General features: G+C 30.2%; 1 protein-coding gene across 1 annotated transcript in view; it reads left to right on the top strand.

Moving 5' to 3' along the window:
- Positions 1-23,315, top strand: part of Smp_173380 (tyrosine kinase) — a gene marked incomplete at both ends in the record, with an annotated part of 72,367 nt that extends 49,052 nt beyond the window's left edge. The window contains 8 exons of the mRNA XM_018793964.1: positions 2,983-3,140; positions 3,496-3,637; positions 5,339-5,626; positions 14,037-14,534; positions 16,276-16,452; positions 18,530-19,381; positions 20,962-21,194; positions 22,584-23,315. Coding sequence (XP_018648424.1) covers positions 2,983-3,140; positions 3,496-3,637; positions 5,339-5,626; positions 14,037-14,534; positions 16,276-16,452; positions 18,530-19,381; positions 20,962-21,194; positions 22,584-23,315 — 3,080 coding nt within the window. The remainder of the gene's footprint in view (positions 1-2,982; positions 3,141-3,495; positions 3,638-5,338; positions 5,627-14,036; positions 14,535-16,275; positions 16,453-18,529; positions 19,382-20,961; positions 21,195-22,583) is intronic.
- Between the last annotated feature and the right edge of the window lie 2,594 nt (positions 23,316-25,909).

The following is a 25,909-nucleotide window of genomic DNA, read 5'->3' on the forward strand; positions in this document are numbered from 1 at the left end:
AATTCGAACCCAGGACCTACCAGCTTCACGCTTTCAACTATGAAAATGCTAACTCTCCACAAAATCCCTTCTGATAATATTTGATTTTCTCTATTGCGAAGTTTCAATATTTCCCGGGTTCGAATCTCGCGAGGCGGGATCGTGGATGCGCACTGTTGAAGAGTCCCACAATAGGACGAAACGGCCATTTAGTGCTTCCAGGTTTTCCATAGTGGTCTAGCTTCAATTGACTCATGATTTCCACTATATATAAAAGGATATTTCTTTTTTTGTTTATTTCATCTTAAAAAATTGAAAAGAAAAAGGAGGGAAAAAAGCAGCATAAATTATTTCGATATGTTTTAAAATGTGAATTCTGTAGGTTGAATATATACTTTGATCTTGTTAACTAAATGAATTATGTATTCTTTGACTTTTTTTCATTTATTCTATCTTTTACTGTTAAGTGTTTCCAATTTTTTCGGCATTTATAATATTAGTTGTCATATTGCCCATTAATTACTAAAAATAGAATAAATACTTGGAAATAAAAATAAAAAGATTTTCATAAATTTTATATAACAGTTAAATGATCAAATTATAAACAAGTATTTTACTTAGTTCTGTTATAGTGAATGGAACACAGGTGGGGACAATGAAATGTATTTAAGCACAAATTACAGACTATCTCACTAAATTCTGATAACCATACCACGAACAGTTAATTTGCAAAATAACAACCAATTGTCTCAATCTTCACTGTTCCTTCTGTAAATATTAGTTCATCTTCTCTAATTTCGTTTTTTGTGCACTTTCCTACCAATTGCGCTTCATTTCAGTTCTTTCCTTTTCAGTCTTATGCCAAAATACATTCTATGTCTGACCATTGCCATATACTACTTATATGATTATAAGTAGACCACACTACACTATCGGTTAGTAGTTGTTTAATCGGTATTAATTATAATTGGACATTGTTAGTCACAAACTTGCTGTTCTAGTAGTTTATTGATAAAATGGAGATTGTGACAGTGAGTAAATGATATCCACTTGAATCTTATACAAAATTTCATTTCGCTTAAAATTATATATATACACTATGCTAATAAGTGCAAACCAACATGGAATCTAATTGCAGCGTATTCAACTAGTTGTCACATGCCATCTGACCTAATTGTTGTATGCAAACTATTTTTTATATCAGCCATCTTTCTATCTTAGATAAATTTATTCCTATTTGACATGTAAACAGACGTTCATTGACCCCATGTTAATGATAGAGGGAATAAATTATCATCCATAGTGTTTATCTTATAGATAAAATTTATCATTTCTAAATGAGTACCAATAAATACCGATACTTTTCAGAATTCTAGATTAAACGACATTATTATTAGTTAAGTTGATCAAGTTAGTTAAGAAGTTTCAAATAACAAATTGAAATCTGAAATTAAGGACAATTCAATAATATTGACTAAACAGTTCAACAGTTGTACTATATAACTAAACATCTTTTATAGAATTTTTTTCACTAAACACTCTTTGTATTGTGACATAATCTACAAGGTAAAATACATGTTGCAAATAAAAGAAATCGAATATATCGTCAATGGTGATAAATATTTGGTGTTAAACTAATATGGTTATGTATCTTAGTTGAGTGATCTGATTCAGTTTTTTTTCTATGTAGCTTACGAATTGTGATCAATAGAGAAAATAGGAATAGTGAGAATACTTACAGGTTAATTCATCTTGATTATACGATCTTGAAGAAATATTTTGAAATTCTAATAATTCTGTATCAGAGTTTGTGGTTGTGTTACTAGAACATACAGATGCGATTTCCTAAGTAGTTGCAGCACTTTCTTAAGGTGTGTAAATGAATCACTCTTTATACGAATTCGTGAATGAGGAACATGAATTTCATCATCTTCGTCAGCTGCTTATTATAAAAAGGTTCATTCTTTAAAATCATTCTAATACAACCCATGATCTTGTATAGTCAGTTGTTTTTTTGTATTATAGATTTTCTTCAAGATTATTCTAAATTGTTAAACAAATGAACAATTTTAAACCGTTTTTAAACAGACATACTTTTATACACTTTCATCTGTTTACGTTGTTTTTCTAAACAAAGATTGTGTTGATCATTAAAAATTACAATTCATTAAACAAGAACGTAATTTAACGCCTAAAAGTGTCGGAAAACAAAATAACATTAAGGGTATAATTCTGTTATAATTTTTTTAATGACTAACAAGAAAGAAAGTAGAAAGTGTTAATATTTAAACCTGTTATCCTAACCCGATAATGTTAATTATTCAAAAGGTAATCACCTGTTCATATGATTATGGCTAAGTAAACTTGACAATTTTTTATTGTATTTCATATTTTGTATCACCGGCTGGTCCTGGTTAAGTAATCCTTGAAAACTAGATAGCACTGTATAGCTATTTCGTCCTAGTGAAGGACTCAGCAATGATTATCGACGACTCCGCATCTGTAGACCGAAACTAGAACCTTTGGTCTTGCACGAGAACCCTTAATCTCTAGATCAACAATCCAGTAGTGTTTATGTCTAGCTTCAATCAACTTATGATATTTCTCGACTATCTCTTGTCTTCGTTGAATTAATGCCTCATACGCGACGTGGTTGTTAGCTGACAATTCAACCGACTACCGTTTTTATTTCATTCTTCATTTAGTAAATATTACTATCTACCGTAGACACATATTTGCACTATTTATATCACTGTGTTTGGTAATTCTACTGAAAATTCATTCAATCACATTCCACTTGTCAGTTTAGTATTGCCAAGAGATCGTACTTAAGAGTAATTCATCTAAAAGTGTAAGTATTCACTTTGAAAAATGTTTTTGTTGTAACTTCATCCTTTAAATACTTTCTAACAAATCCCCTAATCTACTGTATTAATATTCATAAATCTAATTATGAATTTGATCAATTATATTTAGGAAACTTTTTTAAAATCTTGATTTTAGTCCCACCTGAATTCTATCAACCATTAACTCATGAAGAGCATGCTTTAGATGAAGACAGTTCCATTACATTAGATTGTGGTATTAAGAAGCGTTCAATTCCTGGAAGTATTGTCTATTGGGAAAAAGATCAACGCGTTTTAGAGAAATACCCTAATAGTGTAAGTTTATAATTATTTAACTTTACAATGTATATTTACAGACATTTTTACAATATAGTTAGTAAATATACCTCATAACACACAGATATTTAACATTTTCTATTATTATAACTTGTTTGTGTAGTTATCCGATGGTGAATGATACCATCTTACTATCTTGAGTAGATGGGGTAAGGAGGTTTGAACCTAAAACGTAAAGGCTTAAAGTCAAATTTTTTAGCCACTTAGTTATCACCCGGTTTCATTACTTAAAATGTAGTGTTGTTGATTTAAGTGAATAACTAACTGGTCAGTTTACTTTTATAAACCAATTAATTCTTCTTTAACGTTAACGAATAAATAAATTTGTTTAAAGCTTATGGTTTTAGAGAATAACGGTGAAACTTTACGATTTCCTGAATTAAAACCCGAAGATCAAGGTCAGTATCAATGTTTCGTCCAAACTGATGGGTATAAAGAAAGATGGTCTGGTCGTGAGCAAACCTTAATTGTTAAAGGTGAGTAAGATATCATCAACCATTTGATTTTGAACGAAGTAACTAGGTTTTATGTTTGAAAGCATGTAAGTCATAGATCTCTTTGAGTTATTCAAATTATTATATTTTGATGGACATAGTTTTTTTGTAAGTAGTACGTACATTTAAAATGCTTGAAAATCAGTATTTTGAAAACATTTAGTCATTAGATGAGAATGATTTTATTTTTATATACAATGTTTTGTTGTTCCTGAGTAACGTAACATTTCAGGTCCTAACATGATGTCTGCATAAATTTGCTTTTCGTATAAGAATGCTTTTTAAAACAATTTTACTCAAATTTAACCTAATTTTGATAAAAACCATTTACTTGAGAAAGGCTAGGTACAATTTATATTAAAGCGGCAACTCAAGGTTTAAAACGCTCAACTTGTAGTCACTAAACTATGGGTTCAAACCCTTCTCCATGTACTTTGGTTTGAGCAACCGAGCAGTATCTCTGGGACACAATACACACTTAACCATCACATTTTTATTTTAAAACGTCAAAATACTTCTTTTTAAAAAGTGTTTCTCGATTGCCTAATAAGTCTTTCTAGCCTTACCGGCCTTCAGTTACTTATTGTACCTAATGACTGATAATATTTTGTCATTGACAATAGATTAATTCCAAATCAATATAACAAATTTAGCAAGTGAAGAACTATGATAGTCAGACTACTACATATAAACTTGACAAAAACCATGTCATTTGAACTTACAAGAATCATGACTTCTCTACTAATGTGATGCAATGATATATGGTGCTATGAAAACGTAGTTACTGTGCTCACCGTTAGAGAAGAATAAAGTTCGCTAAAGTGGAATCATAAACACGCTCTGCATTATGTCTAGCATATAGAATCCACCGCTTTCTAGATGATGTACCTGGGAAACATTGTTTACGAGGACACATGGGTTCACTAACCACTAACTATGATTATTGTGTAAATCCTCAACATTTTTTAAATAATAAGCATGAAGGACTATGTTTATTGAAAAACATGTTTTAACATCAAAATTTATAAATTCCATTACCCTATATTTACGAAAATAATATCATTAACTCAAGTTAGTTAATGTGATAAACGAAAATAGACGAAAACTTTTATTCACTGTGTATTGTATGTTACCTATTTTGACAGATATAAGTAGCGTGTAGCACCAGTCAGAAGTACTATGCCTGGCAGAAGATTGCAGTGCTGTTAACAGGAATGAGATCTGAGAGAAATAGCAACAGAACTGGAGGAATAATTGAGTGTGTAAAAGACAACACAAAGAATATGTGCAGTTAGTGTGTGTTTAATGTGTATTTGATGTGTGACTTTAATATTTTACTAGCACGCTGTGTGATTTCGCGTTGAAAAACAAATTGGTTATCCCCACCAAGTCTTCATTCACTTTAGATATTCTTCTACCGATAATAAAGAACTACGTCCAGACCTTGTGGAAACTGACTAATAACTAATATCCTATATGCTAATCACCTTGACACACCAATCCAAATATGTAAGTACAAAACTTATCTAGAAATACAAACTCTTAGAATGTGATAGTAAATGTTCTCGAGAAACAATCGATCAAATGTACTTTATTCTTGTTTCATAAAGCATAAGACGCTATTGTATGAATGATAGTTAACCAGTCATTTATCTGTTTTCTTTCTTTTTACTCTAACTGTAGCTAAACTGCAATTTCTACGTGAATTTCGTGAACATTTTCTTGAAATTAATATGCAAGGACGAATACCATGTAAAGCTAGAGGTTATGGTACAGTAACTGTTGAATGGTTTCGTAAAGGTGATCCACATTCTAATGGTTTGCAAATCATTCGTCCACCTAATCAAGTAGAAGGTGGTACTTTAATTATCCAGTATGTTCAAAAACATGATGCCGGTGATTATGTATGTGTAGCGAAGTCAACATATAAAAATGCTCAGATTAATATGACTGTCAGTGTTATTGTTGGAGGTAAGTTTAATTACTCACCGTCGTAGTTATATATATGTTTACTGAATATAATTTCTACTCCTCATTTTCATCAGAATTTTCATAGCAATGACTGGGTATTTATTAGCTCAGCCACGGCTATTATTTAAAATTGATTGATAACTATACCATATAGTTAAATTTGATTTATTGATTACCTAAAACATAAATTTTGAACGACGATGCCGATAGACGAGCGTTTAGTTTATCTACCGCCCATTTTCAGGTTAATATTAATTGAATAATATATATATATATAAATATATATATATATATATATATATATATATATTAAACGAAAGCAAATCATTATAGTTCTGTTACTTAATATTTCATCCAATACTTGTTATTTTGTTCCAAAAATAATGACACTTCTTGTCTTGGAAGCCATTCAATGAAGATAAAGAAATCTGCAATATATTTTTCAGTTGAATGACTTTTCCAAAAATATTGATTTGTACTCTTAATTGTTTAAGTACTTTTCCCTCCTGATCAAAATTGCCTCTTTAATGCTATATATCAGTACTTTCTTTAGACTCCAAAAAATATTTCTCTTCGAAATATTTATACCTGACTTACTTAAATGCATCTTGGTAATCTGGCCAATAATATTCTGATGTTCATTCTAACTAAATAATATTTGGAAGTTCTAAAAGGTCATGCGGTTCATTCGACTGACTGCTTTACTATTTATTGTTTTCGCATTATCTCGATATGACTGATTACAAGCTGAATGAAGATAGGACGTCTAGTTCAGACTAACTAAAGTTAATAAACAATTAAGTACAATATGAGTAATGATTTGTTTATTTATCCCCATGATTGACCATATTAATACCTTAGTTAGTATATTTATTGAATAGATAATATATTGTACAATAGCAAGTTATTATTAAGATAAATCAAACTATTCTCATAGATGATATTGGCGATTTATTTGAAAAGCTATAAATCCGTTACTATTCAGTATATTAATTATTTACCTATAAAGAAATAATTCATATCAATAGAAAGGCGGGGGATAATGGGAAAGATTTTCATGCATAAGTCAAATCCAATATTTACAATCACTTTATTTCATACATTATTGTACATTTTGTCCTATAGTCAAGTTGACATTCACAACCTTTTTTTGCAAACAATGCATAAATCATATTATTTCAATTTATCATTTTGGTATATTCCTCTCATTTGTTGTATATATATATGTATATATATAAGATTTGTCGGTCTTTTATATTCTGTTAGAGTTCAAGTATGAATTCCATTTAAGATTAATGATGTAAATTGTAATTAGAAAAGTGACTGACGAAGATAATACTACTAGATAATTCTATAAGATAAATAAATGATCGTCTGGTTCATGCATATTTTGAGCTTACTAATTTATTCACACATATTTTATCACTTTCTAACTTGATTGTTCGTTTCTCAGCTTTCGTTTTTTTTTCATCCTCTACAAACTATTTTTCATTCGTTTTCATATTGTATATGTATAGATAATTATTTGATGAATTGTCTTTTTTTCTTCTTCAATGTTTATCAGTGATCGTAACATTTCCGAAGTCTCATATTACACTATTCATCTTCTATTATTCCCTGTTGTAAGCGTTAATTTTCTTGTTCTCTACTTTTAAAAAAAAAATATTTTTTAAGTTATTTCTTTATGTTCCTATCTGTCGCTATCGCACACACACACATTCTTGATAGCTTAGCATTTCCACATTTACACCATTGTGATAATTTCAAGAGACTTCAAGAGAGATAGTATGTATATGCGTGTGAAAAATCAATAAACTTATATACATTTTCTGTATGAAGAGTTTTTCGTTTATTTCTTATCCGTGAATGTCGAATTTTCATACTTTTTTCAAATATAATATTTTTGTTTCCGCTTTACACAGTTGATTTATGAACATTTGGCTACTCGTTTGGTTAATTTTTTTTTGTATTTTGGTTTCTTATTTTGACCAGTTGAGTTGATATAAATAATTACATATATACATAGATACATATCTTATTTGATACCTGAAATTTTCTATAAGTACTTACTACTTTCTTTATAGAAGTCATGCCAAAAAAGATTATTACTACCACCATCCTTAACCGCTCTCAGTCATCACCTAGTCATTCAAAATGCTGCTTCTTATATATATATATATATATATATATATATAATTCGCTTAGTTTCGGCTTTCGTTTACATCTACGATCTTTAACAGACTTCCACAGTCATAAATCATCGTCATTTTCACTTTCGTAACAAAATAAACAACAAAAAATTAGGCAGTGTAATAACAATAGAGACAGCTAGTATATATATGCCTGTATGTATATATTGTTGTATTATCTTGCACACATATTGTGTATTAGTGTGTTGATGTTCTTTTTTGTGTTTATATGTTCATTGCATCTGGGTGTATTTGGACATAGACTTTTGTGTAAGTACTTATATGTCTTAAACTTATATGTTTTCACAGTGGCCTAATTTTTTTCTCAGTCTATGGTTAAATATATATTTATAAAATGTTATTTTGATTGTTCCATATAATATCTATTTACAGTTAATGTGTTAGTGTTGGATATATCCCGAAAATGACGAAAAAGTTTCTAGAATTGAAAGTCCATAGGTATAATTCTAATCGTATGGTAAAATATAATGAAGAAGAAATATGGTTTATTAAATATCTCTTGTTTTATTCTTTTCACAACTCAACAGTTGGCTGCATATATTCCCTTACTTCCCCCACACAACTTTTGCTTGTTTTTCAACTGAAAGTTAAAATACACTTAACACCTAGTGTTATCTCCTGAGCTACTGAGTCAAGATAACCAATCGATGTATAACTAACTTCAATTTTAGCTGCAATTACTGTAATCCACCAAAAGGTATATGAAGCCCTTAAAAGATTCCAGTTGTAACATTTCTTCGAAATCGATTTATGCTAGAAAACCATTGAAAACCTAGGAGCACTAGATGGCTGTATTGTTTCAGTATAGAACTCTTCAGCAGTTCGCACCCACGACTCCTTGTAATGGCTTAGTTTTGTTAATCAGTCACCTTGATAACTGTTATTGTATGAACTCCGACGGCGTTTGAATTCGGAAGGCAAAAACATGCGGCGACTACAGTTTATTAGCGGATAACACGGATAATCAAGTTAGAAGCGCATCGACCGAACTGGAGCAGAGAGGCTAATGTGTGTGTGTGCTACCGAATACAGAGGAAAATTGAGTCGAGGCTCAGCTAGGCAAGACAAAGGCTGGTAATAGGATTCGAGCACATAAACACATGGGAAACAGAATGATTCATCGAGCGATATTTAACCGATTAACATTTAAGCTAGAGAGATATATGTGCGTAGGTTTTCACATGTGATCAAAGGTACACATTTATACGGACATGATAGTGATCATAATAATACAAAGAAACAGACAAATCGTTAGTCTGAGTAGCATTTTTTGTTGAATGAGTCAATAAAAGGGGTTGGCAAAAACTAACCGTAATTAAAGTTAATAGTAGAGGTGTTGTTCTATCCTGTTCCGGATTTTCAATAGCTATCTAGCGTAGATCGAACCATGGTTTCAGTAAAATTTAACAGTTTAAGCAACCCATACTGCCAGTAATATTTCTGAGGTATTGAGAAAGAGCGTCAAACGTTTTTAGGTTACTCAATTTATTTATAGTTTCAGACAGGTTATTAGTGATAATTTTGGGATAGCATTAAATGTATACCTCGTGTTCCCTCACATTTACACTCAACCACGTCAATATATGCTGATCGGCGGCCTATGCTCCATTGAGAGTAACAGGCGTAAGTAATTAAGTACGTCAATATAATTACTGACAAACGATATTAACCACAAGTTAATGTTATTTAAACAACTATTTGAAATCAGACATCACTAAGTGTTTTTTTAAAACACTTAAAAACTGATTTCACATTCAGTCATTACTTAAATCAATCAACTAACGTAATGCGCAAATTCACGATCACTATTCTTTCTTGTATATGATTTTCTAAACATCATGGTTGTTAAGCATCATTGATTTAGTGGAATAAAAAAGATTATCTCACATTTTCTGTTACCTATATCACAAACTGATTAAATTTTTTCCTTTTAATAAAATCAACTGTTTGTTGTTTTTATTTCAATTATTATTCTAATTGCAACACTATAACAGTCAGTCACAACGTAGAACTTCGTATGCACGTACATCAGTTCGAGTTGCCATACCACTATAACATTTACTGCTTTACTACCACATCTACCTCTCACCTTCTCTTCCTCTCGAATTAAATTATCTTCGATCCAATTCTCCATTTTCTTCTTAGTTCGTAGATTTTTATTTGTTTAGTTTATTTGTTTTTATGCCTACAACTATGTTTATGTACACAGACGCACATTCATCATTACTGAACCGATTGAGATCGATGTGTCAACATGAATTATTATTACTATTATTACGGCTGGTGGTATTTTGTTATTCTTTTATATTTTTGCTTCTTTAGGAATTAGCTATTTTGACCTGATTGTGTTTGTTTATTTTAAGTCTAGAAAAAGAAACAATCGCAGCTCATAACTATGATAATAATGATCACAGCTATTATTATTATTAATGCTAGTACTAATAACGTTAACAATATGGTTAAGATTTTGTTTCACCTCATTGTTTTGATGGTACCTATATTTCCAAAAAGCTATAAATTTGAAAATATTTTTTACCTGAAACTGGGGTAAGGGATTTGATTTATACCTTTACGGGTGTTTGTATAAATATATATATATATATTGTTGTGTATGTTTATTTGGTCAGTGTTCATATATGTTATGTTTTGTCTTGTTTATACATATGCACATATAACTTCTATGTAAATATTACCACAATTAATTATGTTTAAATAAACTTGACAGGTAGTTGTTTAGTGTGTTGTAGTTTCCATTTTTGTTGTGTTTTTTTGTGAAACCTAAAGAACAACAATATACCGAAAGAACCTAAGAAACTAAGCCGGTAACTTATCAAGTAAATACACAATGTTATTTTATTAAAACAATATTTATTTTTAAAAAATGTTTGACAGTTGTTCAAGAAAATTCTCATTCCCAATAAGTTCATCATTTATGACTAACATCACCAGCACCAAAGGCAACATCAATTTTATCATCATTAATTAAGATCTTTGGAATGTTATTCTTTATTATTTTGTTTCTTCAAGTTTCTCACTAAATATTGTGACACTTAGAGTTTGTTTAATTCAAATATCATATTCATTTTCCTTTTTAATGGTTTCCCTGATTAATTGGCTTATTGGATTCTTCTTCTAGCTAAATGATCATAATTTCTATGAGAAAAACGTTTTCATCGTATCATTTAAGTCTTGTGAAAATATATACACATTGAATGAGTTTTTTAACTAATGTGAGAAGTCACTTAACTATTTTTCTGTTTTCCAACAACTGTGATTTATTCTGCATAACAAATAACAAAAATATAAACATTGTAAAAAAAGATGGATAGTGGTCAGCAGTGGAATCCAGGACGCGTGTTTCGTTCTGTTTGGCACTCATCAGCTGGATGTACCTGCATCTCAGAGTCGATGTTCACTGGGGGACTCTAAAGTTGTTATGCACATATATATGATTTAAAATAGATAACGCGATGGCGTTTGAAGTGAAAGGTACTGGGTTCGAGTCCAGAATGAACATCAACTCTGAGATGCAGGTTCATTCAGCTGACAAGTCCCAAATAGGACGAAACGCGCTTCCTGGATTCCACTGGTGGCCAGTATCCATCTTTGCTGATGATGCTGTGGGAAGTGAGGGAATATTGAGGCAAAAGGAACAGTATGCACATATGCCAATTAGAGACTGACCAGTTGCAGTCCTAAACATCAATGGGAAGATTCAAACTAACAATACCAAGGGAATTTAAATATATCGACATAATATACAAATATCTTTATATTTCGTGTCCATTAAACAACTTAATTACTTACTGAAAATCATTCAGAATCAAATTGTTTCCTGTTATAATACAGTTACATGTAGGCTTCATCTTAGGTTCACCTCTTGAAATTACTGAAAAATAGAACACGTATTTAAATGTGTACATGCGGTAATACTCATGTATGTTTCATATTCACTATAAATCCAGTTATGATTTACCTGAATGAACAATTTTTATACTATGACAAATTGTTTACTTAAATCATTTTCTATATATCTAATTGTTGTTCTGATTAATACTGTACTGTTATTAAAAAAGAAAACTATTGCTTTTTTCAAAAAACGTACTACTAGTGAGTAGTTTAAACATATTTCAGTAAATATATTTGGAATTTTTATTTAACTTACCAACCTTACCTATCTCAAACATTATTTTAAATGACTATATAGTTTTCCTGAGTATTGGAAATGTTTCTTTAGAAATATAATAAAGTTTTCATTTTATTACTGTGAATCATCAATATGTTTATTGAAATGTGTTGTTCTTTCATAGAATTAATTTACATATGAATATATATATACCCACACACACACTGAAAAATTATACTTACCATAAAGTTCATTAATTTTATACTTAAAACTATCAAAAAATTATTTTCAACATAAATTTGCCGTTTATTATTGTTTACTTTGAAAGAAGAAAAAGAAAACATTTCAATTGACTGATCAATAATATTGAAATGTGTAAATAACCACCAAATAGTCGTGGATTGGTTGAAGTTAGACATTAACATCGTTGGATGCCGGCTCAGTGGCCTATCGATTAAGTGCTCGCGCACGAGACTGGTCGGTCAGTGCGGCCGTTTAGTGCTCCCAGGCTTTCCATGGTGGTCTAGCTTCAATTGACTCATTATTTGAACTATATATAAAAATATTCAAATAGATTACAGATAGAATATGTCATATATATATATATATATATATATATATATATATATATATATATATATATATATATATACTAGTCAAACAATAATTAAGAAAATAAATAGTAATAACAGTGAGACTATAATTTATGAGCGAACTAATCACATATAAGATAAATGATCTCGGAATTTGGAGCGAAATTCATTTATCTATTTGGTTAAATAGAGTTTTGGTATTTTAACTGGTGCCAGTTCGTGATGGAAACTTTAAATCTAACTCCTATCCCTATTCATCAAATATAAATCATGATCTCAATTCGTCACACTGGTTCATAAACCTCATTTAGTCCTAGTGAGTATGTGAACATCCTCAAGGTTACTTTAGCGTCGCTCATAGATCGTCTATAAATTATAGTTTCACAGTAATAGATTTATTTGATACCATAAAAATTTTTGAGTTAGCAGATCTCAGTACTTATTGTACAATATTTCAATATGCTTAACATGCATTCGAATTGTTATTGTTCAGAATGGTCTTTTATAATTGTCATTATCAATTATCCATCTGTAATCATGAAAATTTCATACAAATGGAGTTGTTACAATTATCTTTTTCATTCATCATATATAAGCTGCAACTATTCTAATGCATATGTCCATCGTTTTTTCCATGAATATACAAGGTGGAAAATATTACCAACAACTGTAGTGTTTCCGTTGAAGATTTCCATTGCTTAGCATTCTAATAACTTTTAAATCTGTTATAATAGCTTGTGAATATACACAGTTGGGAGGCATAATTATTTAGTTCGAATAAGTATAAACCAGGAAGATTAGTTGTAATTTTGCTCAGTCGGAATATAAGTTGCACGGAACGTTTAAATAGGCCACAAAGTGTTGAACCCTTCAAAGTACTAAGTTTTTTACCATTCACTTGTGAAAGCTTATACTGTCCATGAGTTCCATACAGTTCACATTAGTTAATCAGTTCGTTATAAAACTTATTTCAATCCAGATAACTCTATATAGTGAACAGTTTTTACCAAATTACTAAGTATGATATTAGTTGGTTACAGACAATCAACATAAAGCCCTGATTTTGTGCTATTTAATATCAGCCGACAAGGTTCATTTGTCCTCCATAGAATTCAAATCCATCCCACCCAGATTTTCAATCAAAAAGCATTACCGAAAATAGCGATAAAGTCAAATTGTCTACTTTTTTAATGTAATAGAATTCTACATAACTGTGTTTAACATCATCCTGAAATTTATTTGTTCTGAAATGACACCTCCGAGAAAACCAATTTTTAAATTTTCTATTTTTCCGAATATGAAATAGGAAACTAGTCCGTTAGAGTTTGCTAAACTGTTGTCAGTTTTTTTAATTGGTTCAATAGCATCTCTGTTTGCTTGTGTAATGTCACACATAGATAGTTGTAAATAGTAAAGGTTTTTCTCTTCGTTTCAACAAGTCTTCCGTAACACTTTACTTTTCATTTTTTTATTCTACTTAGAAAAACCCCAAATATCACAAATCAGTGCAAACCAAACAATTCGCGTCGGTAATCAAGTTATACTTAATTGCCATGCATCAGGTGATCCCCATCCTCAAATTAGTTGGATAGTTAAGAAACCCGGTTATAAAATTCCAAGTGTCTATACTCCATTAGTTGATAGTGAATTACTTATTCCCCAATCTACTGATTTATCTGATTCAAGTCGATCAGCTGATAATCATTTACAAGAACAACAATTTTTGCAACCACCACCGTCAAGTTCAAGTTCTTCATCAGTTTCGATTGATCACAATTTAAACAGTGCATCTAGTGCAGATGCTGTTGTAGCTGCAATTTCAAGAAATATGCAAACAAATGGAGGACGCATAACAGCGTTTTCAAATGGTAGTTTAATTATTAAACAAGTGCATTTATCAGATCAAGCTGAGTATATATGCGTTGCTGGCAATAAACATGCTATCAAAACTCGTCAAGGAGTATTTGTCAGAGTCCTCAGTGAGTAATTTTCTTAAATAAATACAGAAAATATTAGTTTACTTTAGATTTTCTCTCTTTTTATTATGAGTAACATTTTTCATGAGATGATCGAGAAGATTTGTAGCTCATGTTGATGATTTTCGTGGAGTATTATTCTCTGAGCTAAATGGTTTGATCGTGGAGCTTTCATCATCATATTCAAAACAGATTTATCTCCGATTACATTAGTTCGAAAACTGTCCTCATATGATCTTTTAATTATATTTTGCAATCGTCGTCGTAAAACCGAATTGTTTTACTTTAATCTACTTCACTCTCATTTAACATTGTATTTTCCTTTGAAATTATCTCTATAGTGATATGTTAATTGTCTGTCTACACTGTGACTACACAACATGTATATTTATAATGAAAGTAATAAATAGAATTCTACCTGATAGTTTGAAATCAGTAATCCTGACTAAACATTCTTCTTGATGTGCATCTATCTTGACTAGTAGAAATCGACTACTGTCCTCTGAATCAATTTGCATCACGTTCTACAATTTTGAATTAAAATAATGATCTGGAAGAGTAACTTTAATTGAAAGAAATGCGAATTCAGTTGGTAAATATATCAGGTTATAAATGAGATTCAATTTGGTATCTGTACCTAATAACTTGCGTTCAACCTTCAGCATTGATTTTTTATCTGTTTCCCCAACATATGCGACCACTAATTTGAAGGGATCCGTGATCAAATACTAGTAATCCACTAGTACCATCTATCTCTGAAGGTTACATTTCATAAGCCTAAAGTAGGATAGGACGAACTGCAGTTCAGTATACTCGAAGATTTCGCCTACGCCAGGCGAGCTTTAGAATCCATCTCGAGATTTCATCAAACATTAATCCACCAGGACTTACGGGACTTCCAAAATATCTGAAGTGGTCGACGAGCTCAACTATATCACTCTCTATCATTAGTTTAGGCGTTCACACAGACCACTTTTGAAATAATCTCAAGTGTTGGGAAGTTAGACAAAAAATGAACTATCTCTGAAGAAATCTCTGTAAAGAAGCTAAATAAAAATGAAGAAAGTGATCAGCCTTGATAAACATAACTTGATGTTATCAACTGTGACAAGTTTATCATAAGCTGTAATTTAACCAGTAATATTCGAGGAAAGAGCCTTTCAAGGTTTATATACTCTTTCGGTAAGTCTTCCGACAACCGATGTTATGTAAAGATCAATGAAGAATTTGAACAATAATAGACTTGAGGGTACAATTAAAAAGATTGGTCACCTATAGTACTAAATATTTAGCTCATTTCAACATTATTTACTTAATAATAATGAAATATCATAGAATATATGATTCATCTATAGAGTAATAAATATATATTTCGTGTATTACATACCCATTGTCCATTGAAATATGAAGCATATCATAGATTGAAAGATTAAAGCACATGAAATGCTATCTTTATTTCTCCACAACTATTGAGGCATATTTCTGAAGAAAATAAATACTAGTAAATTATTCATTTTTTGTTAGAAAACATTTGTTTACAAGAATGAATTCATGTAATTTAAATATAACTGCACAGATTAATAGTGGAACTATATATATATGTATACGGGTGTATGCTTTTCTAAGAGTCATGCATCTGTATCGTTTTTATTCAGATTAATCTTTACTTCTATTGTTTACTTACTGACATTTTAATATTTGTTTGTTCGTTTCTTTGTGCGTATGTATTCCTAACACTATTCAGCTCCGGAAGAATACACTCGACAACAACTTGGTGAAGAGGGTACAAATACTGGTATGATGAAAACTATTTTTATAGTAGTTGGATGTGCTGTTGCCTATTTAGGCTTAATTATTGGATTAACAACATTCTGTAGTGTTCGTATGGTACGTACTCGACGTAACCGATCACGTAAAAGTGGTAAGTCTATAAGTTGTGAATTAACTCATTAATCATTTCTTTGATGTGGCATTCTATATTTTGTTATTATGATTATTGTTGATGAAAAGGAAGATGATTCACTCCTGTCATTCCATCTACTCACCCATTTATTTACATTTATTACAATGTGTGTTAGCATAATTGGATATTACTACTACTACTGCCACTACTCTGTCTTCCACAAACGAGATTCGAATGTTCGTTTTTTCATGTTACTATCACACTACAGTCAAGGATTTATGTTTTGATCAATTTTTAATGTATTTGGGCTATGTTTGTTTCTTTCTCTGTTGTTGTTATCTTAAGAAGCTGCTTACATACTTTCACTGTACAAGATATAAATATATATACTTCAATATCATAAGTTTCATACTTTTTCATAAAGAACGAGAAAAATGTCTGATTTGACCTGACGAAAATGGAATCAAAGAAGAAATTCATATTTCTCCCTCCCCCCTTCCTAATTTTTTTTTAATGATTAATGAGATTATTTAGTTTTCTCAAGAAGACCGAAACATCAAAATAATCGGGTTAGTTATGGGTAATGAAAAGTGCATCAAATAATAAGAATTTGGAAGTGTATATATATAAACAGAAAGAAAGCAAATTTAGCATAGTATATATTTACCTCCTAAATGTTTAGACTGTCTTATTTATTCAACAAAAGAAAAACATTCATTCAACTTTTATACATAAATCATTTAACAAATAAAGAAAAAAAAGTGTTAATCAAAACAGAATCACTTGTCTTAACTGTTAATAAAAAACTAAAGATTTATTATGATATACAATCAGTGTTTGTATAAAGTTTTGTTGTTGTTGTTGTTGTCTTGGTCAATTCTAATCGACTCTTTTCTTCTTTTCATGTAATAATATAAATAAATGTAACATTATTAATGATTATATTTCATAAGGTGGTGGGTAACGATGATACATAAAACACAATTACCTTGTATATATAATACTCATAATCATAAATGCATCAAGTTTTTCAGTAAAAAAAAATAGACCCCCATCTTGGTATGTTGGTATTTAGTAAATTCAATAAATCTTAAACAAGCAATTCAGGTCATAAGAATCTTGTCTTTGTTCTATATTTTTTTTAATCATCTTAATGAAGTGTAAACCAACATGAAGGGAGAAACGAGAACATGTTCTTCTAATAGGTTGTTTGTTTTCCATATTTAAAAAGTAACAGGTTAAACAAGACAAATAGTTTTGATTTCTCTAAGGAATTAGACAGTGTTAGGATTTTTATTTTATGCATTATAAAGAGCCTGTCTCATGTTTGTTGTATTTAAATTTTAGTTACGATTGTGAATCATTATATAGTAACATAACTGGATTCATTGTTGGTTAGATAAAAATGCTTTTTATCGATGCTTTTTATCAATAATTAAGTTCCGTACCTATAGGAATAATTAGAAAAAGAAGAGGTCGGTTTTAAAACTCTTAACTTTTCTAGACATACATATTAGCATACTATAGGAAGTGAAATTCTGGAGATTGTTGAATATTATTGTATACCTCACAAAGTGATTTTAATGAAGCAACTATTGGAAACCAGGTAGCATTAAGGAGTTCCATACTATGATGAAATATGTGTCTAATGCCTTTTAGTTTTCAAAGGTTATTTACCAAAGGTTAGTCCATTATGTAGACTATAAAAAATAGATTTGAAAACGTAAGAAATTAACCTAATTATTTAACTTTCAATTAATAAAGTTTGTCTTATCGAATTCACTAACATATGACGAAGTGACACCGAATCCTTTAGTACTCATATGCAATGTTGATATGATTAACTTTCCCTCATCCTACTCGGAACACCTTTTTCCTCTATCTAAATACTCTATTTAACAGAAGCATTCGTTTATTGTTATTTTCATCAGCAATTTATGTCTGATTTTTAAAGTTGTTTTGAATTTAACATGTCTTAAAATGACATTATATATTTAAAGAATCGTATACACTCTCATATATTTGTTCGGTTTAAGATTGTTACAGTTCATTAAGAAAAGTCAGTAAAATCTGATTTTCGTCTTTTTATAATTAGGTGGCAAGTTACATGAAAATGGTCAATTACTCAATCCTTTGAATGACCCTAGTAATCCGAATGGTGGCAAAAGAGGATCACAAGGAAGCGGCGGGGGTGGTGCTGGGACTGGTAATATGGAATGTGGTTTATTATTAGGAGGCGGTTGTACGTCGGCAATAAATACAACTGTAAATGCATCTCTTAGCCAACTACCTCATTATGGTCGCCCAGTGTTGACTAGTGCATCTGGCACACGAAGTGGAACAAGTTATCCTGATAGTGGTACCTTACCACATCCTCTAATGTGCACAGAACCTGGGTCAAATCAAAGGCCAAATATTTCATTAAATGATACGAAATGCTGGTGGCCTATAACTGACAATGCATATTATGGACAAAATGATGCTCAGGCTAAACTACTTCAGTCAGCCGGCGCTGGTGGACCAATAGATGGATTCGCTAATCCTTTGACAGATATTGGAGATCTTAACGGTCACCCATATGTACATGGACATTCTATGATGAGTCCGTCATGTAATCTTATGTTTTCAGCGCATAAAGGCACTAGTACGGGTGTGGCCAGTAGTACAATCGCTACAACTACATCTGAATCACATCTTGTCTCTGCACCGCCACCAACTCCGCTTGATTCACGATCACATTTTAGTGGAGTATCTTCTGGTAATTCAACTAGCTTGTACTCTCGTTCCCTTTTAAGTGGTGCTTCCAATTTCGGATCACCTCCCAATCAAATGGCTTCAAATGTGAATAGCATGAATCAATATGATCAATCAAATGTATTGCACTCTATTAGTCAAACAGACCGTATGAATTATCCACGTTGTGAACTACAAATGGAAGGAATTCTAGGTTTGTTTTTGATAATATTTGTTCATTATTAATTACAATATAAAGAAATTTGTTGGAATGTTTTCTATTTCATAATGATCTTAAATCAATTTGATTTTCACTAGTATTTTAAAGACAAAAAAAGATGCAAAATAAAGCAGTCCTCCTTTCTCGTGAACTGTAAATCGCGCATATTATTAAATTATTTTAATTTAATCCAACTCTTAAATGAAAAAACATGTTTATATATTTTGGGCCGAATTTATGTGTGAGGGCTATTGACATTATCCGACTTCCTGAACCGGTGTAAGCCAAGTAAGATATGAACGTGGAACCTAAAAAGTGATATTTGGGATTGAACCATCAAGCTTCTGTTGCATTGGCCAACGAATGTCCATTACGTTATCTGTTCAGTAATATATAGTTAATTCAAGAAATTCTCAGTTTCAGACTCATCTTTTCACAGAATATAGTCAAAGATGCAAACAGGTGTACTACCGAACACTCATCACATTCCAGAAGTTTTAGTAATGGACAATTTAAAACATGAGTTTTGTTTGCAAAAGAAAACTCCTTAGGTCCATAGTTTTTTCTTATTTATTCTGTTCGCGTTCATATTTCATTACATTTGCTGAATGGCTGGAGGATTCCAAGTGAGATCTTGCCTTGTGAAGCAGTTATGTGCTTTCTTCAATGTGTGTCCAGTCCATATTGTCACCAACACATCTTTATTATAACCGTATGATATCCGGTCTCTGTTCGGTATGATAATTATGTGTTTCTCATGCTTCATATATTTCCTTTAATAGCTATTTGTTTACTAAAAATTATGAAGTCAAATTCCACAGTACAACTAATCAAATCCTAGAAAACCTACAATTACTTATTGACATATGATATCATATATATACGACTGTACAACTTTGAAAATAAAATATATATAAATATATATACTGATTGATTCTTGGATTGCTCTACTCAATCATCAATGTCTACAGTCGAAGTGACCTGTATTTTACGGATTCAGAAACAAAGTTTATTTTTACAGTAAGGTATAGCTGTGTTTATTAGTTCGATAAATTAGTTGAATCATTGAACTAAAACACATTTATTGCACAACATCTTGCTTGCTGTATAAAATGAGAGCCCTAGTTTTTTTAGTGTCAAGTTCATGATTCCTCACTGCTGTAAAGTTACAAACCAGTAGGAATCAGGTATTTATTCATGCCTCATTATAAATAAATCTCGAGCTAATATCACCCCATTTTTAAAACTAGAAATAGGTACTATTTTTCTAAATACTTTGGTCAAATTTGATGTATAATACTGGATGTATGAAATTTTCCGTTTCATTCCTAATGCATTAAAATAATCAGTAAATAAATTTTTTTATATAACATCCCACTTAACAAACATAATATATTCAACACTATCTCCCTAATATTCATCAGGAATAAAATAATAGCCATAAGTTCACAATTGTAATGAAGTTTTAACTTGTTTTCAGAATATTTGAAATATCTTCATCTGTTTCACATGTTTATTAGAAAAAAATATCAAACATATATCATATATAGTGAAATGGTTTTGTTGTTTCACAGGAAAAGGTGAATTCGGTGATGTATTCTTGGCTCGTGCTCGTCATATACAAGAAGGTGAAGCCCAATCCTTAGTATTAGTTAAATCATTGACTTCTTGTGATTCAGTACATATTAATGAATTTCATCGTCAATTAGAATTGTTTGGTCAGTCTGATCATGATTATGTTACACGTTTATTGGGGGTATGCATGGAACAAGAACCATTCTATATTTTGTTAGAATATTGCGAATGGGTAAGTAAAGATTCGTTACCGTGTTATTCGCCTAAATCATTGGGTATATTTCAACTAAGTTTGAATAATTTGTAATGATATAGACTAAAAAATAAATGATTTAACGAAAAAGTGGATTTATTAAGAAAACCGATAAATTGTAACCTCTGAAGATGTTTCTCATCATGAAATGGTACTATTTGAAAAGTCAATAAACATTGAGGAAGCCATAGTTTCGAAATCCCCAGTAACTTACGCGTAAAATTCCTTAGTTCTTTGCACACACTACATGTCAAGTACTATGTTAAGATGGGATATTAGTCACTACTGAGTGATCTATCAGTGTAAAAATGGCGTTCCTATAAGAGGTCAATCGGATCTTAATTACCTCAGTGGTAACGTCTTCTAACACTTAATAAGACGGGTTGGAACAGCACGAGTAGTTTAAGTTCCCTCAATTCTACAGATACCTTTTACTGATATTTACCAATAAGCATAATAACGTGGTACAGGGCTTTCCACTGATGGGCTCAAACCACGTAACATTAAAACACAGTACATTGAGTGTCCAGTCCTCAAGACTAGTGCCCTATGGTCAAGGTTAGGGTTAGGACTTCAATCAGTACTAAGGACCAAACAAAAATGATATTGGTTACTACTTTTTAATCAGTCAGTTTTAAGCCATAGAGCAAAAACTATTCACTGGAACTAGGTTTTGTATTAGTTATGCTCACTTTGAAATTAGTTTGAGTATTTAATTATATTAGTACGTTGGCTTTTTAATTAACCATGTGAAATGGATCGTCAGGCGGACAAATAATTTCCCGTTCGTACTAACAGTCAAATAATAAAGATAATTTAGACGTTTTTTAGAATTTAGTCAGTCTATGTAGTTGCATGAACATTGTAATTAAGCTTTAATGTGGTAGAGTCTTGACAATAATTGATGATCATTTGAAAAAATGCCAACAGATAATAAATAACGTCGTAGTTTGCATTGTACAGTTGATTAAAAGCTGTTATTCATGTTATATAACTTAGCGTACATTGAATTTAGAAATAACTGTCCTGTTTTTGCTGCTCAACTTAAATGAAGTATAGTTTTTTTGATTGGATCAAATACTGCAAGAACATAGTTCTCAATACTTAGAAAAAAATAGAATCATATTAGCTGTTGTTTCTTTTGAATAAACATTTATCTAAATGGTTCTTCACAAATCCATTTTTCATTATTTCTTTGCATTACCTGTCATGTAGGAATTAATCCCAGTTTGTATGACTTTGTATTTCATAGTTACTAAAACAATTCTATTATATGTGGTTACTATCGATAAATGAATGAATAAACTGATTCCCGACTATTATCTTATCATTCATAACATTTTATATGTTTCTTTTCGTTCTTTTTAGGGTGATCTAAAACAATTTTTGCGTTGTATGCGTGAAGAGAATTCAGGACCATTTAAAATGCCACCCTTAACATGTACACAAAAGATGAGTATATGCAAGCAATTAGCTCTTGGTATGGATTATTTAGCTCATATGCATTGTGTTCATCGTGATTTAGCAGCTAGAAATGTATTATTAACTCAAGGTTTAGAAGTGAAAATATCAAGTCTTGGCTTAGCTAGAGATGTTTATGCAAATGAATATTATCGTTTACCTAATACAGAACAATTTATACCATTAAGATGGTTTGCACCAGAACTTATTCATGAAATAACGACTAATACAACAATGAATACAACAGCACGACATGTATCATTGTGTAATGGACATGAAAATAAATCATTGAAACAATTAGCCAATCCAGCTATACCTTATTCTACACAATCTGATGTTTGGGCATTCGGTATATTAGTTTGTGAAGTCTTCTCATTAGCAGCACTTCCTTTAGCTAGATTATCTGATCAAGAAATTATTGTTGCTGGTCAACGAACAGCTATGCTAATAAATAATACTAGTGGTTTTACTAAATCAAAACTTAACACTACTGATTCATCACCATTGAAACCGGATTTAGTTGCTGATATACCAGGTGAATTAGGTAATTTATTAAATCGTTGTTGGTCTCCAACACCACAACATCGACCTACATTCAGTGAAATTGCTATCATTATACGTGATCTTGCTGCATCATAATATAATTTCTTCTTGTACTTTATATTCTTTTTCCTTTCTAATTTTTTCTCTCTAATAGTTTCTTTTTTTATTCATTTATCTATCTTAAAATCAATGTTTTATAGAATCATTATAAAAGTAAATTAGACAATGATGATGATGACAGAAAAAAATTAAAAAAAACTAATTAATCATTTTGTAATTACAAACAATAAAGACAATTTTCTAAACATTTTCAGCATCTTTTTTTTACTTGTTTATTTGTTTGTTTGTTTACATTCTTTCAAGGTACTTCCTCTTTTCATTTTTGAATATTCAAACAAAAAAAATAGGCCAGATTGTTATTTATTTCATGTCAATAAAATAGTAATTACTAACTTATTCATTATCATAGTTTCATTATGTAACTTGTATCATACTAAAAAATTTTTTTTAATTTACACTAAACTATACTACTTAAATGAAGCACAATTAAATTAATTTTTTTCATAATTCTATGTATTTAGGTGAATTAAAATAAGTTTGCCTCATTACTATTATTATTATATATACATTGTCTACGAACCAAAAATTGTTTTCTTCTTCACTTATTCTTATCTCCATTTGATTTGATTATCATTTTCATCATTAATATTAGTAGTATATAAGTAGTTAATTGTAAGAAATGAGTTTCTTTTCCTTCATTTCGCTTTTTCTTTTCTTATGGAAAAATTTTTTCTTTCATTCATTTGTTAATAAAAATCATTAAAAAAATTTTCTTGCCTTTTTTCTTTATTTTAATAAGAAAAAAATTTAATATCGATTATTTATTTTATTTTTCTCTATTTTTTTCCTTATTTTTTCTCTCCTTTTCTCTTATCTACCCTCTCTACATTCAATATTCCCATTTTATTAAATCTTAAAATGATATTAATTTCATAATGTCAATACATAATAATGATAATAATAGTAATAATTATAAATGTATAATAAACTTTGGACCCAGCTAATACTGACTTGTTTTACATTACCTTCATCATTGTTCTTTTGATTCTCTTTTAATTAATTGTATTAACTAACTGAATGATCATACTATACATCTCTATCAAGTGTACATATAAACATTTAACTAATGATGGGCATATATAGGCTGACGTGTATTTTACACTTTTGTTTTTCTGTGTTTAATATATTTATAAGACAATACTACTAATGATCATAATTGCTCCCAATTGGATATTTTTGTTATTTTAGCTCTTTGAATAATTTTTTGTTGTTGATCTATTTACTTGCCAATTTTGTGAGTATGAACAAAATTAATTCATTCATAAGTCATTTGTTTACCCCGGTTAACTTATTTTCAAAGGATACAAATTATTTTCACTTTCAATATGATGCTTGACATCTATATTTAATAGATGTAATTCATCTGTGAATATACTAATATCAACTGGTGTCAATTTTTTTTCTAAAAATTGTACATTTTATGTTATAAAATTGATATCAATACTACTAATAATAATAGTAATATTGATAGTGCATATCATATAGCAGCTCTTTGTTTTTCATTATCAACACCGTATCATCGTCAGAAATATGCATTTTAATTATCTACAAACAGACATGCTTTCCTTCTGTAAACACTATACAATGCATCTCTGTGTTTTCTTCATTCTGGCCACGTTTTGTTTTTTGTTTTAGGTAAAGAGTTTAGCTTTATTTGTCATTACGTATAATAGGACGTTTGTGTTGCTTTCTTTTTATACCATATCTTCACTTATCTACTGTATTCTTTATTTCTTCAATATCCTGCTTACCAAAACAATAGAACAGAAAGAAAACACATCACTTTTTATAGGAATAAATTTTTAAATATTTATCATTCGTTAAAGAATCATTCATATTTTTACTTCCTTGTTTCCATCCGTTTTTCATAGCTTTTCTTATCACCTTATTATTGTACTTCTTATCTCACATTATAGGTGATCTTTGTTACATCATAACGATATTACTCTTCTATGATTTTGTTCACAGTTTCTTTCCATCTTTTTAAAAATATATTTATGGACACTGACAAAACATTTACTGTCTATTTAGCATTTTAAATTATCTTTTTTTAATTAAATACTTTTTTTCTTGTCTTTATTCTCTTAATTTTCTGTATATTTCAATAACACTACTCAAGATTAGTGTATGAATGAATATAAAAAGAGTGATAGGTCTTCTAGAAAAACGATATTGCTTCACCCATGATGATCTCAGTTCACCTTTTTCTTCTCTGTATTTCACCGATTTTTATTTCTAAAAATGAAACCGAGATGAAAACTACAACTCATTATTATTATTATCATACTGTTACTATTAATTTACACACAAAAAATAACATTGCTTTTGTTTACTCATTTTTAAAACAAAACAAAAAATACACTACACTAACTAACATACAAGACGTGAGAGATAGTAAATTACATGTATAATAAAAGAAATTGTTTTATGAAATAATTGTTTCTTTTCGTTAAATATAGAACAAACACAATTATCAGTGTAAAAAGACAAACACAAATAATTCGTGGTTGAAAGCGTGAGTCAATTGAAGCTAGACCACCAGGGAAAACCTATAAGCACAAGACGTCCTA

Source organism: Schistosoma mansoni, chromosome 1 (assembly GCF_000237925.1).
Source record: "Schistosoma mansoni strain Puerto Rico chromosome 1, complete genome".
NCBI lineage: Eukaryota > Metazoa > Platyhelminthes > Trematoda > Strigeidida > Schistosomatidae > Schistosoma > Schistosoma mansoni.